At 39.7% G+C, this 14256-nt stretch overlaps 1 protein-coding gene across 3 annotated transcripts; it reads left to right on the top strand.

Moving 5' to 3' along the window:
- The first annotated feature begins 397 nt into the window (after window positions 1-397).
- Window positions 398-14048, top strand: scaf11 (SR-related CTD-associated factor 11). 3 transcript variants are annotated; one of them, XM_055163148.1, is made up of 16 exons: window positions 398-588; window positions 2215-2256; window positions 2671-2831; window positions 3622-3705; window positions 4062-4141; window positions 4289-4359; window positions 4444-4481; window positions 4557-4627; window positions 4737-4856; window positions 5319-5419; window positions 8147-8400; window positions 8948-10877; window positions 11363-11682; window positions 11921-12073; window positions 12490-12609; window positions 13341-14048. In XM_055163148.1, exons 2-16 carry the CDS (start codon window positions 2238-2240, stop codon window positions 13434-13436), a joined length of 3618 nt encoding a protein of 1205 aa, XP_055019123.1. In that variant the 5' UTR covers window positions 398-588; window positions 2215-2237; the 3' UTR covers window positions 13437-14048. The 3 variants fall into 3 exon arrangements, with proteins under 3 accessions (XP_055019123.1, XP_055019122.1, XP_055019124.1); XM_055163147.1 differs by having other exon boundaries at window positions 4286-4359; XM_055163149.1 differs by having other exon boundaries at window positions 2215-2259; window positions 2680-2831; window positions 4286-4359.
- The last annotated feature ends 208 nt before the right edge of the window (window positions 14049-14256 follow it).

Here is a 14256-nt window from a genome sequence, read left to right as displayed (position 1 = left end):
AAGACTTGTACGTTGATGAATCCTTCGCCTATTCACAAATTACTTATACATACCAGTGTTGTTTGTAGATTTGTAGTTTGGAATAGTTTGAGCAAAATAAAGAGGCATTCTTATTGTGCACAACATGAGAAAAAACAGGCAAATCAGGCAAATTTGAGAGCGATTTGGTTGAATTTTCTTTCATTTCCTTTTTTGTAAAACTAAAAAATCTGTTATTGAATTTCTTTTGATGCTCTTGCTTTTACTTACACTTGATTTTTAGGTCAAATAATTTAGAATAAAAATTACATAGCAACAACAGATTTGCTGAATTAAATGATCTTTTAGTAAAACATGAAGGGAGATGAACCAGAAGCCTGTAAAATCCACTGACGGCCTTTCACTGTAATACCGTGTGACACCAGTACGCGGCGCCACTTCCATCGACTCTCAGTTTCACTGCGAGACATGTGGCTCGGACTTTTTCAAAGCTACGATCCGTTTTTAGACAAATATATTTACTTTTTAGAGTCGGTGGGATTTCATAAGGAGATTCTGGGTTTTAAGCGCTGTTTTGATTGTGCAAAGCAGTCGTAGCGAATACCTGAGGTGAGTAAAAATTAGTTCATTGAAGCTAACTAGCGCTAAATGCTAAGTAAATGCTAAAAGGCCAACATGCTAAAGCTAAAAGCGACGCAGGCAGGTGTTAGCTCTGGGCTAAATCTGCTGTTAGCACGTTAGCTGCCTTATGACCTTCAGTGCATAAACTGTGGCTAATATTAGACACTATTTAGCCTTGTTTACTGCCGAGCTAGCAACGACCATTTAGCCAGATTGTAGCAGGCTTTTAGCAATAGCTTTGACGGCTAACTAAAGCACAATCACCCATGTTGACACCGTCGCGTTGGCACTATCTGCTGCTATTTTCTGATGCCAGTCTCCAGGCCGAATCTAACTGTGCTAAACCTGATTATATCCGCAGCTGTAGCCGCACTGAGGTTGTTTACACTTGGACCGAGTGCACCTTAGAGCAATGCATCTGTACCAGTCCTGTTGAATGTTGTTACTTTCCCAAGAATCCATTGAACTATTGTCAGAGCTCAAAGACACTTGAGTTAATGGCCATTGATAATCACACGCGCCGGTTTCGGTTTATATCAGAAAGTGTTTACAAATCACAGAAAGGTAATCTTAACCCTAACCCTTCACCGGTCTTAACTTGGACTTTTTAACCCCATGTAACTGTGCCAAAGCGGAGAAATATAGATCCTGAACCGGGTAAAGTCAGGCTCAAACCCGCGGGCCACTAATCCTCGTTTGTTTGTGTGTGTTGGTGAATCACGTAGGTTTTATGGTCTGTAAGTGCTACTGGGTTTGTAAAGAAGAAAAACAAAAATTTTCAGTTTTACCTTTCACTATTATTTATGTACGGAAAAAAATGTACGTTTTGTTTTCAGTGTTTGTCCACTGCCACGTATGATCATTTGGACGTTGTTATTATAAACTTATATGGATTCTGTTATGGATTAAATGTATTATTCTAGTTGGTTTTATTTCCTTTTATTGCACTAAAGACATAACCTAATCACAGTTAATCAATGATAACTTCTTTGAATGAGACAAATATATTCTATTGGGAACCATTGTATTGGGAAGTGATAGTATGTACGTTTGTAGAGGTGAAAAGTCAACTGCACGCTTCCATGGAAATAGAAAGTTAAAACCATAATTTAGGGCATTCTCCATGGAGTTTTATGCCATACTGTGGAATATTGTAGCCTAAGGAATAACATTTCCATGGAAACAACCAGGTGGAGGCACTTCGCCAGGCCGAATAAGAGTCAGGTTTATGGAAATGCAAAGAGTATCGTAAGGAAGAGTTTGAGTAAGGATCTGTGTTCTTTTTTGTTCACTGGTGCAATAAACACATCCATAATGCTTCTATTTTTTTGGCAAAAAAGTTACAGACTGTGGCTTTAACATCTGCGTATTGAAGTTAATTGTGTCTGTCTTGTATATTGTTATATAAAAAACAAAACATAGAAAAAGCAAAAATATAAACTCCTACTTAAATATGCATCCAAGTTCTATGGTTAACTGTTTTATTGGTCTGAAAGCTGTTAGTTGTTTTGTACCCCATTGTCAAGTAAATTTTATAGCAGCACACTGATCATTTTAGATCAGAGAACTGATTTTCAGTCATTTCCTAACATACCTCATGTTTCTGTTGAGCAGTTCTTGGGAGAACAGGGCCAGACATGACTGGAGCTGGAACTGGTGAGACATTTTTTTCTCAGAATTTTGGGCAAATTAGACATGTTATAATTAAACATATATTAATTTGTATCCTCACCATATTTTAAACTTTGCCATCACTATTGAATTGTCAGAATTGTCACTCTTGCAGAAATGCTTTCGAAGTTATACTAAAACTTTTTAATTGTAATAATTGTTGTCATATTAATATTTGTGATGACCTTTTTTAACATTTAATAAAAAAATCTAAAAGGTCTTGTAGGTAGGATTGTCAAAAATCATTGGTGGTATTCTGCATTTTCCTTCATAAACTTAGTAAAATCAAGTGCTAAATTTGGTGACACTGGTGTTATTTGTCACCAAAAGCACAATAATCTGAGTTAGGTGTCTGTCAAAAGTCCAGAGTGAAGCTTTAATCTGATTGTTTCTGGGCAGGTGGTGGTGGTGGTGGTGGTCAGGGCCCTCCGGATGGGACAGATCCTGAGGAGGCTGAGAAGTGTCCAATCTGCCTCAGCGCTCTGTCGGGGGCAGAGCTGGCGATGCCCGACAGTTGCTGCCACGTCTTCTGCCTACGCTGCCTCCTCACGTGGGCTGAGGTGAGGCTACACTATAGCTTTTAAGTGTGGGTGATAAAGAAATGCAAAAATGAAATGGTGATCTGAGTGAGTTACATTTACACCAATCACATTATCAAAGTAGGGAACTGTCAGAGAACGTATTTTTCTTTAGTTGTATTTTAAAAGTAATATGAAGTGTACCTGACAGGGATTTAAACTTTTCAGACCAGGACCCTCCCAACGTAACCATTCAACCGAACCAACCGGGACCCCCACTGTAAAATAAAAATTATATCTGTCATTTTGAAGTTGCAAAACATTTTAAATCAAATTTAACTGTGTTTATTTTAGTTTTATATTGAGTTATTTTACATAATTTACCTTCTTAATTAAATAAAGATGTGAACATAATCATAATCTCACGGCCTCCACTACTGGAAATCAAGATATTGTGGTAGTATTTTTTATGTTTTCCCAAACCTTAGTTCCAATATAAAACATTGGTACTGTTCTGTGACTTCCAACTTATAACACCTTAATTTCTACTTTCTAAAGTACATGATTAACTCTTCTCTTTTCTTAGACATTCTACAAACCTACAACTGAACCACGCAGTAGCTTAATGACTCCAGTATGATATCATTTAAAAACCTTGCAGCAGTTGAAACAGTTAACAGATTACAATGCTCCTCCTGAGATAGTAAAATGCTGCATAAACCATTGAGTGAAACATTAATGCAATCTTCTCTGTGCTAAACTCTCCAACAAATCTCGATTAAATAAACAATGTGACAAATGTTTGATTTTGACCATTAAATTTGAATTCCAGTTGCAGGCGTCTCCTTCGTGTCCTGTTGACAGAAGACCGTTCACCAATGTTTACAGATGGGACGGACACCTCAGCTGTGTTCAGGTCAGTTTCACCTTTTCATATCAGACTGTAGACACGGCCTACAGTGTCTACATTTTATTTAGATGGTTCCTTGGATTACATTGTACTTTGTTTATGTCAAACTATTACATTTTATGATTACATTTGTTTTTGTCTTTTCATTGTAATTTTGTGAAGAGTCTGCATTTATAGTCTAATCCAACTTAAATGACCCCACACACATGTTTATTTTCCTTTGTTTATACATATATTTTATGCATGATATCCAAAATTTAAAAGCTTTTCTAATTGTGGTCAGACTTTGTTTTGATTTTGGCCTGGAAACAAATGCACCAGCTTTACAAAGATGTTTCTAACTAAATGTATTTTGCTCTCAGGTTCCTGTGAGGAGGAGGGCTGCTCAGCCTGAAGTGGAGAGCTACTGCAGAAGAAACTCCCAATATAAAACTGGTCTTAAGTATGTCATTATATCTATATCTATTTAACTGTAATATTTTTCATAGTAAAATGAAAATTATTTAAACAGATACCTTCATATTGTGCTGTTTGTAATGCAATATACTACAAAATCATGTTATAATGCTTATATATTGTTTTGTAGCAGTAAGAGAGCTTTGAGACAGAAGAAGGTGGAGAGGACAGTTGATGGCAAATCCAAAGGGCTCGTCAGAAAATGTAACTTTTTGCAGCATTAAATTGCTTCTTTTTTTTTGCTAGTTAGTTAAACTTATCACATAATATTGTTTCCCTTTTTTATAGGCAATGATGAGGATCCTTCATCTCTGACCAGAAAAAAGGTTTGTCTTACTGAAATCAAAGACTGGAAATTTTTGACGCCGCACTGACTTCACTGTTTGTTTTTTGTGCTTTAGGTTCGGGGGGCGGAGTCTTGTAGCTGGTCGCCTCCTGCTTTTGTTTCACTGACCACAACAACGCATGAAATGTAAGATTATCAAATGAGATTTATACACACATCAGACTGATACTACATAGTGTATTTAAAGTGTATCTGTATTTGAATAGATCAATAATCCTTAGTTGTTTTTGCACAGTGCACAGTCTGTGGATGATGAGGATGTGATGCTCGGTCACACAGTTGAGCGCTGTAAACCTCAGAGCTGTGTGTGGTTCTCTCCGGCTGCTCCCGTCTCCACCGGCAATGGCACCACGAGGTACAGCTCCAATACAAATGGACTGATGAACTATTAATACTTTGCAGTGGGGGTGTTATGCCAGTATGTTACTATGGAGACACAGGGCACACATTAACCTACACTGCCAAATAAGTGGAAAAATAGTCTGAAAATTCAAGAAAAGATACTAAATGAATTTAAATGGCACACTTTCAAGAGCCTGTGATCAATACGAGTGTTCATGGTTCTGCTTAGGTGTTTGATTTTCCACAAAAATGGCACAAATCAACTCACCTGTTGTAGTTTCAGCTAAATCAGTTCTTCCTGGTCAGATTGTGTTAAAACAAAACTCAGATAAAAGACTAACTTGAGTTATTGGAGTTCAGACAGAGCAGACCCTACTGTTAGCTTCACAACCCCAGAAAATCGTGATGACCTCAGCTGCAAAGTATCAATTGATTTTACCTTTTATTCCTCACATTTGGCTCTTTTGTCTTTAACAGAGAGCTTCCACCCCTCCATCAGAAACACTGGTGTGTTCCCTTTTGCGCTTGGTTCCTCTCCTTTTTCTTCGTCGCCAGTGTCCGGTTCAAGTCATTTTGGTGAGACTTAGTACTTACTAAAGTGAATTAGGTGGACTATAATAATATATTTGAATGCAAACTTGACTCTTGTGAGCTTTGAGCCATGTTAGAATGCTGTTCCTCGTCAAAAACATACCTGGATTGTGTTTTGTTTCATTCACACATGTTGGAGTAATCCTTTTATTAGTCTTTCTAAATCTCCAAAGTTTAAAAACACAATGGAGCACTTCCTGTATTAGCACATGACATCACAAGTGTTTTCTGTTTAAAGAAGAACTCAGGCTTAATATGCAGATGTGTTAGAATGCATGGAAGTATTATAAGATCTGGAATATGAATCCAACATGGCACTGTATTGTTTTCAATGGGCTGTGTAAAAAAAAAACAAAACTTCCTGAATACTGGTCTCACGCCACAAAACGTGACGTCAGAAATGTGCTGTTCTGATCAATCAGAGCTCTAGCTGCTAAAGTGGAGCTAGTGCAGACTCGATACGGGGCTAGTCAAAATCTTACAAAGGTAAATTTTAGGTGTGGTGACTATTTAAAAATGATTAAAAATTCTTATTATGAAAATACAGAAGAATCCCTCCAAAATCTGACCTTTATGAAAGCTGTCGATGTCCTGTCAGCCAGACACAGGCCTTTTGATTTCACAGAAAATGCATTGTGCTCTATAGAAGAATTCATTTTGGGTCCATATTATGCTATTTTCTGATCTATGGTATAATGTTGTTTCTTCATCACAGATATGTCTGGAATTGTATTTTGTTTGATTCACACATTTAGAGTTCTTCTCTGAAACTGAAAACACTCTGTTCCACTTGTGATAACATGTGGTAATACAGGAAGTGCTCCGCTGTTTTTTTTTTTAACTCTATACACTTTCATTAGAGTAATTTGGATAAAGCCTACCCTGGAATTGTCAGTCTTTACTGAACTAAAGGTAAATTGTAGCTGTTAACTTGAAAACTACTACAAAACCTCACAAGGTAGGACAGAGCATTTTGATCTTTGGAGATGTAGACAGCAATGACATGAAGCAATAACATTACAACTAGTGCTGTCATGCGATTAAAAAAATTGAGAGATTAATTAATTATGATCTGTAATTAATTAATCTAATTAATCTCATTTTAATCTCACCTAAAAATTGCTGAGAAAAGCCTTCAATTTGAGGTATTTTCATTTAAATTCATTATTACATTATTGTGGCAGATCAAAAGACTGATATAGAACAAAAAAAAGTGACTTTATAAAGTCATTTATTGTTTAACAAATCTCTCCAAATTGGCTGTTGAGCCCAAGTCTCCATGAATAAGAAACTGTTTGCTGTAAAGTAGCAAAGATGAGGAAATCTGAACATAATAACTTTTGTCTACTTAAAGACAATAAAAAGTCCAGTCTTTCCTTAAACCATATTAAAAATATTATTGATAGAGAAATGTTTTATATATGAGATCACTGGTTTTAGTCCTTGTTTTGGTCCTGGTTTAGACCTGCTTTAGTCCTAGTTTAGTCCTAGTTTAGTCCTGGAATGGATTAATCCTGGTTTTAGTCCTGGTGTTAGTTCTGGTTTAGTCCTGGTTTAGACCTGGTTTTAGTTCTGGTTTAGTCCTGGTTTAGACCTGGTTTTAGTTCTGGTTTAGTTCTGGTTTAGTCCTGGTTTAGACCTGGTTTAAGTTCTGGCTTTAGTTCTGGTTTTAGTTCTGGTTTAGACCTGGTTTAGTCCTGGTTTAGTCCTGGACTGGATTAGTCCTGGTTTTAGTCTTGGTGTTAGTTCTGGTTTAGAGGCGCACAGGAGGAAGCGCGGTTTACGCAGCGTACGCGAGAAAACACGATCCACATGCGGCTCACGGGAGGACGACGGTGTCCGCACAATGTTTTCGGAAGGAAACGTGGTCCACGCGTTCTCAGGTTAATGACGATGATGAAGGTGTGTGTGTTTGTTTGTGTTTGTGTGTGTTTGTGTGTGTTTGTGTGCGTGTCCTCTCATGTGGCAGGTCACTATAGGACAGTAGTGCAGACATCATGAGTCTATGCAGGTTGTTTTCACCAGTGACATTTAAGTTGTAGGCGATTTTATATTTGTTATTTTCTTTTATATTTCACGTTGGGAGAATAATTTCCAAGACACAAATGTGTTTTTACCTGTGCACTGCTGCCTCTGTTCTACTGGCTCTTCAACCTCGTCCATTGTGCGACTGATGCCGCCAACGTTAACATGACGTTTACATCGCTCTTACTGCGCGCGTTTTGTGCGGGTTTCCGGCAATGAGTGGAATTACCGAAATAAAAAAATGTATAAATGTGTTTTTTTTGTGTGTGTGTTGTTGTCCCAACATCACATAAAAACAGGTTTTATAATAAAGTACAGAAACAGTAAAGTTAGAGATTAAAAATGAGATTAACGCGATTAAAAAACATAACGCGCTAAATATGACTGTAATTAATTAATCGCAATTAACGCGATAATTTGACACCCCTAATTACAACATGCCCTCACAAGAGTCTGTTTTGCGCAATATAGGAGCTTTAAATGTCATTGGCCTATAGAATTGGATTCCATCTGAAATTTAGCAATACAGTTATGTATACTGTATTATTGTATTAAGTATTGTATTGTATTGACCTGCATCTAAAATATCCAGGGTTATGTCTTTGATAACTTGTGTGTATAGTTGTTTAAAAATGTAGTGTTGCTTTTACTTTGGGATTTTGAATTACTTCTTGTTCTGTTCTTTAGTGTTCGAGGGAGTGGTTTGTGCGATCACGTGTCCTAAAGGAGGAGAGAAGAAAGGGGGCCGTGCACCTAAAGCTGCACCCAAACAACCCGCCGCCAAGCGCTCAAACCGCGGGGCTAAAGCTCAGGAGGAGGCCCCCCTCTCTGACCCTCCCACCCCTCAGACCTCAGGCGCCTCCGACTCTGATACTCCCCACAGTGCCCCCTCCAGACCGGGCAGGGCGGCACAGGCAGCAGGCAAGAGGAAAGGCAAACAGGTGAGGAGAGAACATTTTTGTTACTTGTATGGCTACAGCTAATTATAATTTTAGTTTTTTATTTATTTGTTGATAAACTTATTGGTTTATTTCCAGTTGTTTGATTTCTTTTGTGTTACTTTATACTATAATTATTTATACTATAATTCATTTTAAAGACCTACATTGAATTTTTATTATGTTATAAGGTTATATGTTATCATTTTGATTTATTCATGCGCAATTCAGTAATCCTGTATTGTCAGTTCTGCAGTTCTTTATTTGCAAGACTTTTTACATCAATATTGATCTAAAAAAAATGTGCATTCATGATTTGCGTATGTTACAATGTAGTACTATTAAAACACAAAATATTTGTCAATATATGACAGTATGTCTTTTTCAACCAAATCATGATAGGAATTTCATGTAATTCTCTAACCATCGTGGACAGTTCATATTTGGCAAATGTCACAGCAGTAACAAACCAATAATAATACAGACTGAATTATGTATTAACTGAACACAAGGAAAAAAAAAGTTTCAGTATAATTTTTTATTGTCACAGGTAACCAACAGAAAAGCCAGTGGCAAAAGGAAAGCTCCAGCGAGGAAAAAGCGCTCTGCAGAAGTAATCAGCAGCAGCGAAGAGGAGGAAGAGGACACAACTAAAAACGACAACACAAAAGATGACGAAGAGAGCGTGAAACCGGAATCGTCAAACTCCAAACAAGACCAAGAGAAGAATGGAGACGATGCCGAGGATTCAGAGCCAGAAGTCACCACAGAGGAGAGCGTAAACAACGATCAAAACGACTCTAATCAGGAAAATGACCAGGAGAAACCACTAGAAAATGACATGAGCCAGGACAGCAGTGATTCTCAGGACAAACATGAAAGTGACACTGAAGAAAAGGTGGAAGTCCCATCGTCTCCTTTAAATTCTGCTCCTAATAGTCCAACTTCAACCAATGAGGACAACCAGAGTGTCAAAGAGGAGGAGGAGGAAGAGGAGGAGGACGAGGAGGAGGAGGAGGAGAAAGTAGCGGAGGAGGAAGAGGAGGCTAGCGCTAGTCCAAAACATGAACAAGAACAAGAGATGATGTCTGACGATGAAAAACAAGAATCTCCAAAGCAAGAAGAAATGGACATTAGTGACGATGAAGATAAAGCGTCTACAGGAGCAGAGAGTGTTGACAAAACTGAACTTTTCGCACAAACAGAAGATACAAAAGATGAAGTGAATGAACCTAAAACAGAGGAGAAAGAGGGTAAGGATTCACTACAAAGTCAATCCCCAAGACAATCAGAAGCAGTGTCTGAAAGTGGAGATGCTGCTTCACACGATGGGGAGGACAAAGAGCTGGAGAAGGATACAGAAAAGGACACTAAAAATTTAACCGAAGACCTGAACGAGATCCCGATGGATTTTGGTTCTCCGTTAAGCGAACATGGAAGTACAACACCTCTGGAAAAAGAGGGTTTATGTCCGGAGGTTTCAGAGTCGAGTGAGGAGAAGCCAAAAGAGGAGGCTCCAAAAAGTGAGGAGAAGCCGAGCGAGGAAAAAAGAGATCGAGATAAAAGTCCAGAGAGGAGCAGACCACGGCGCTCCCGATTTCACTCGCCCACTACATCGTGGTCACCCAAAAGAGAGTCCAAAGATTCCAGACGGGACAAAAGATCAAGATCCAGAGAACGCAATGGAAGTCCCAGTCGCTCTGCTCGGAGAAGCAGGGAGAGGGAGAGAGATGGGGACTATCACAGGCGAGAGAGAGACCGAAGCAGAGAGAGGAGCAGAGAGAGGAGGAGGAGGAGGTCAAGGAGTAGAAGCAGATCAAGGTCTAGAAATAGGTCTTATCGAAGGAGTGACAGGAGTCCAGAGAGGGAGGAGAGAAGAGAAGAGAGGAGGGAGGAAAGAAGGGAGGAGAGGAGAGAGGAGTCGCCCCCAACGAATGATCGCAGAGGGGGGTGGAGGTCTGGAGGAGAGGGGCGGAAGTACGGAGGGGGGAGATTTGAAAACGGGTTGCAAAACGACGAATCTCCTGAAAGAAATGTGGTAGACTCTAATCCAGACTGGGTGGAGAAGCAGAGGAGCAGCATGAGTAGCAGTAGCGCTCCAAGATGGGAGGAGCCGTCGAGAGGGAGGGGCAGAGGAGGAAGAGGAGGGTTCGACCGAGGCAGAGGAAGAGGGTCTGGAAATAGGAGTTTTTATAATCAAGAGGAGCAGAGTGAGAACAGGTGGCAGCCAAGGAACAACTTCTCAGGGACAGGAAGTGCAGCAGGAAGTGATGCGTACAGTCGGTTTAACGAGAACAGAGGAGGGAGGAGGAAAGAGATGGATTCCGGGGAGACGATGGACCGCTCTGGGTGGTCCTCCGCGTCAAGCTGGGCTGTACGCAGGACTCTCCCTGCCGATGTCCAGGATTATTACTCTAAAAGAGAGAGAGGAGGGCCAAGCGGGTGGAATCGACAGGAGGAGGAGACCACGCCCGCTGCAGGTGAGACGCTGCGAGAGATGAGATGTACATTTGCAGTAGTGGTACTTTGTCAGTAGCAGATTCTGAACACAATTGTAGCATACTGCAATTATCATGATAATTTGGCACGCAACCAATCTTTTAACTGAAAATAACTAATTAAAATAAGTTTATTATATGAAAGATGCAGTGCTTATTGCTTTGTCTAGAATGCTCCACAGTAGAGATTAAATTGGAGAGGCGACCTTTTCACAAAGAGAATTATGGTATTTTTGAGCAGTAGAAACACCCATAATGACTAAATGCTAGATAGAGTTGTCATACCATTTAACATTTCAGGCAAAGCAACAACATCTCAATGGAGACAAGCAGGTGATGGCTCCCCACCAGAAAAGTTGCTCAATGCACCTTTTAAATAGAAAATGTTTGACTTTTTGTGGCAAATTCTCAAAATTCTCATTCTTGTGTATATTTACAATTTCTTTTTCAATCTTTCTATTCCTCAGAACCTCCTAAATCGGACCCTCCGGCGCAAACCGTCCCCGGTAACGCCCCTGTCCCGGTGCTAGTGTCTGCCCACCCTCAGCTGCTCCATCACTACCCCACCCTCCCCGGAGCCCGCGGCCCCGTCTCCGTGTCTCTGCAGCCGGCCGCCCCCTACGCCCTGCCCCCCTCTCAGGTCCCAGTGCACCTCCACACAGCTGTGCCCCTCCTGCAGGTGCCCGCGGTGGGAGCACAGGGCCTGCCTCCTCCCCCTCCTCCTCCTCCACCCATGCAGCAGGGCAGTCAGACAGCAGCTGCTCAGCCCGATGGACACAGCACACAGGTTAGAATTTATTATTTATTTTATAGGGGCTTTTGGTGTATTTATTCCCATCAGTAGTCGGCTAGTCTAATTGCAAATGGTAGTTTTAAAGTCCTTAAAGTTTGTACAAGGATTATTTGCCAATATTTTTGTGGTTGGATTTTTTCTGATACCGTTAAACATTATATGTTTGCTGCATTTAATCCATCGTTCAATCAGTGAGATATGATCGAATATGGTACTTGCTGTTTTGTTGCAGATGGTCGGTAACATGGGAGGTTTTGTGAAGCCCCTGTTCCCGACTCCCATCAAAGTGACGCAGGCAGTGCCCATGTCGACTCAGGCTCTGCCCTCCTCCACCACCCAACCACAGCACAACCGCGCCCAGCCCGACAGCTCCAAGAAGGAGAAGGTGAGAAGGAAACCAGTAGAAGGAGCTACACTGGTGGTCACTGGAAAACTTGTAGGAGCATAATGAGTACATAATGTGTCGAGAACCAGAGCCTCTACTGCCTTTGAAAAGAAGATGGCATTGTCTCATAGGGCTGCTAAAATTTGAGAAGTATTGTATTTCAGTTTGTGATATACATTTAAAAACTCAAGGAGCAGTAACATTTGAGAGAACACTGAAATGTGAACTAATAAATTATTAGAAGAATCCCATACATTTCAGAACATGTTTGTAGAGGTGTAAACCACAGTCATACATTTTTCTATATTTGGCAGTTGCATCAAGTTGCAATTTTGATTAACTGTGCACCCCTTTTAGTAATCTGTATGCCCCTGTACTTTTTAAATGAATACCCATCATCTTTTCTCTTTCCACAGAAACAACAAATCCAAGAACAAGCGATAAACGAAGTGAAAAATGCCATGAAACCGTATTACCAAAAGAAAGAGATCACTAAAGAGGAGTACAAGGAGATCGTCCGCAAAGCTGTAGAAAAGGTTTGAATCACAAACTTTGAACACACATTAAGCCAGCACTAATTCACAACTGGTAGTGAGGATCAAATAGGTAAAGAAGTATTTTGTATTTTTCTGCTGACAAGAAATCCACTTCTAATGCGTCCAAGATTAACATTTAAGTCAGACTGAACCATTAATATGCTTTTCTGAACAGCTACAGGTTAACTGCTTGTAACCAAAATATTTTGTTGACCTCAGATAACATTGCCTAAACTGGTGTAATTTATCATTGTTTTGGTTTTGTTTTATCATTAATCAGAACTAACCTTATTCACGGTTTAATCTTGTTTTAGACTCATGTTTGGCACAAATGTAGGCCTGTCAAAGTTCGATATTAGAACTGGTGGTTCTACAAAAACAAATACTGAAAAGTTTGATGACCACTGGTTGCTGCCCAGGAAAGAAGACGTATAATGATGTTAGCTGTAAACAAGGAGGGTTTGAGAGTTTGACTCAAAAACTCCTCCCTTCAGGGTTAGATTTAGGTACTCAGAGTAGGATCTTGATCACAAAAACAGTCCAGGTGACCCCTGATGAAAATCTTCTCTGCATTGAACCACTCCTGCATAAATGAGGACTTCACCGTTTTATTGCCAACAATGAAATGGCAATCGAGATTTGATTTCTATTAATATTTCAGCCTATAGCACAACACAGCACATTCACATATCTTTTAGTTTAAATCTTTTCCCTCTCTCTTTCTCTCTCAGGTGTGCCACAGTAAAAGCGGTGAGGTGAACTCCAGTAAAGTGGCGAACCTGGTAAAGGCGTATGTGGACAAATACAAACACGCTCGCAAAAAGTGAAGCGCAGACTCCTCCCCTTCTCAGCTTCTCAAGTGCAATTTCTTCAAGCTGGAAACAGGCCTCCCGATCTACAAATAACTAACGGAGCGCCACTTTTTGTTTTTACCTTTTATCAAATGAAGATTTTTCTATAGATTTGTCATATTTTGTTAGAATCAAAACCCAAAATTGTATTGCAAAGAGCCCTTTATTTTGCATAGATGTTGGACTGCTGTAAGGACTGGACGATTTGAAATGAACTTGGATAATGGTACATTGTAATTATCAGACCTGAAAGATTATAAAATTTATCTATGTTCTTTTTTAAATGATACTGTTTAAAATGAAAAGCCTAGTTTGAAAGAAAGTGTGTTGCCTTTAAGAATTTGTGGCCCAGAAGTGTGTTTTGGGCTGTAACTTGTTAAAAGTTGTATTTTTGCAGGGCCCTGATTGGTTGATGCTCAAAGTGAATCTGCCAATCAACCAATCAGAAGCGTGCGTGTATTAAGGCGCAGGGGTGGGATGAGATCATCTGATCGTGCCCACTTCCTGTTTGTGTCTGAATGTGTCGCTTAAGTGTGAATTTGGAAAAGTATAAAAGTGAGTAGTGGAATAAAAGTAGGTGCTTTCTGACCTGCGCATGATGTGTCTCTATTATATATTTTAGGACATGACCAGCGAAGCGAGGAATAGCCTAAAACTGTAACAGATGTTATTTATTTGCCTGGAATGTTCCATAGCAGGGCTTTAAGCTTATCTTCCTTGCATTTATACAATTACATGTGTTTTATAGTTGAAAAATACCTTAAAAAGCATGAACCATGTGCTCCTCCATAGATCT

This window comes from Boleophthalmus pectinirostris, unplaced genomic scaffold (assembly GCF_026225935.1).
Source record: "Boleophthalmus pectinirostris isolate CB_2022bp ecotype Guang Dong unplaced genomic scaffold, ASM2622593v1 HiC_scaffold_54, whole genome shotgun sequence".
NCBI lineage: Eukaryota > Metazoa > Chordata > Actinopteri > Gobiiformes > Gobiidae > Boleophthalmus > Boleophthalmus pectinirostris.
This window is presented reverse-complemented; position numbering and strand designations above follow the sequence as displayed.

Bases quoted from the DNA above. Each gene is read 5' to 3' on its own strand.
- scaf11 (XM_055163147.1), top strand. The intron at 2,832-3,621 runs GTGAGGCTACAC...TTTGAATTCCAG, and splicing joins GCCTCCTCACGTGGGCTGAG to TTGCAGGCGTCTCCTTCGTG. The intron at 4,360-4,443 runs GTAACTTTTTGC...CCTTTTTTATAG, and splicing joins CAAAGGGCTCGTCAGAAAAT to GCAATGATGAGGATCCTTCA.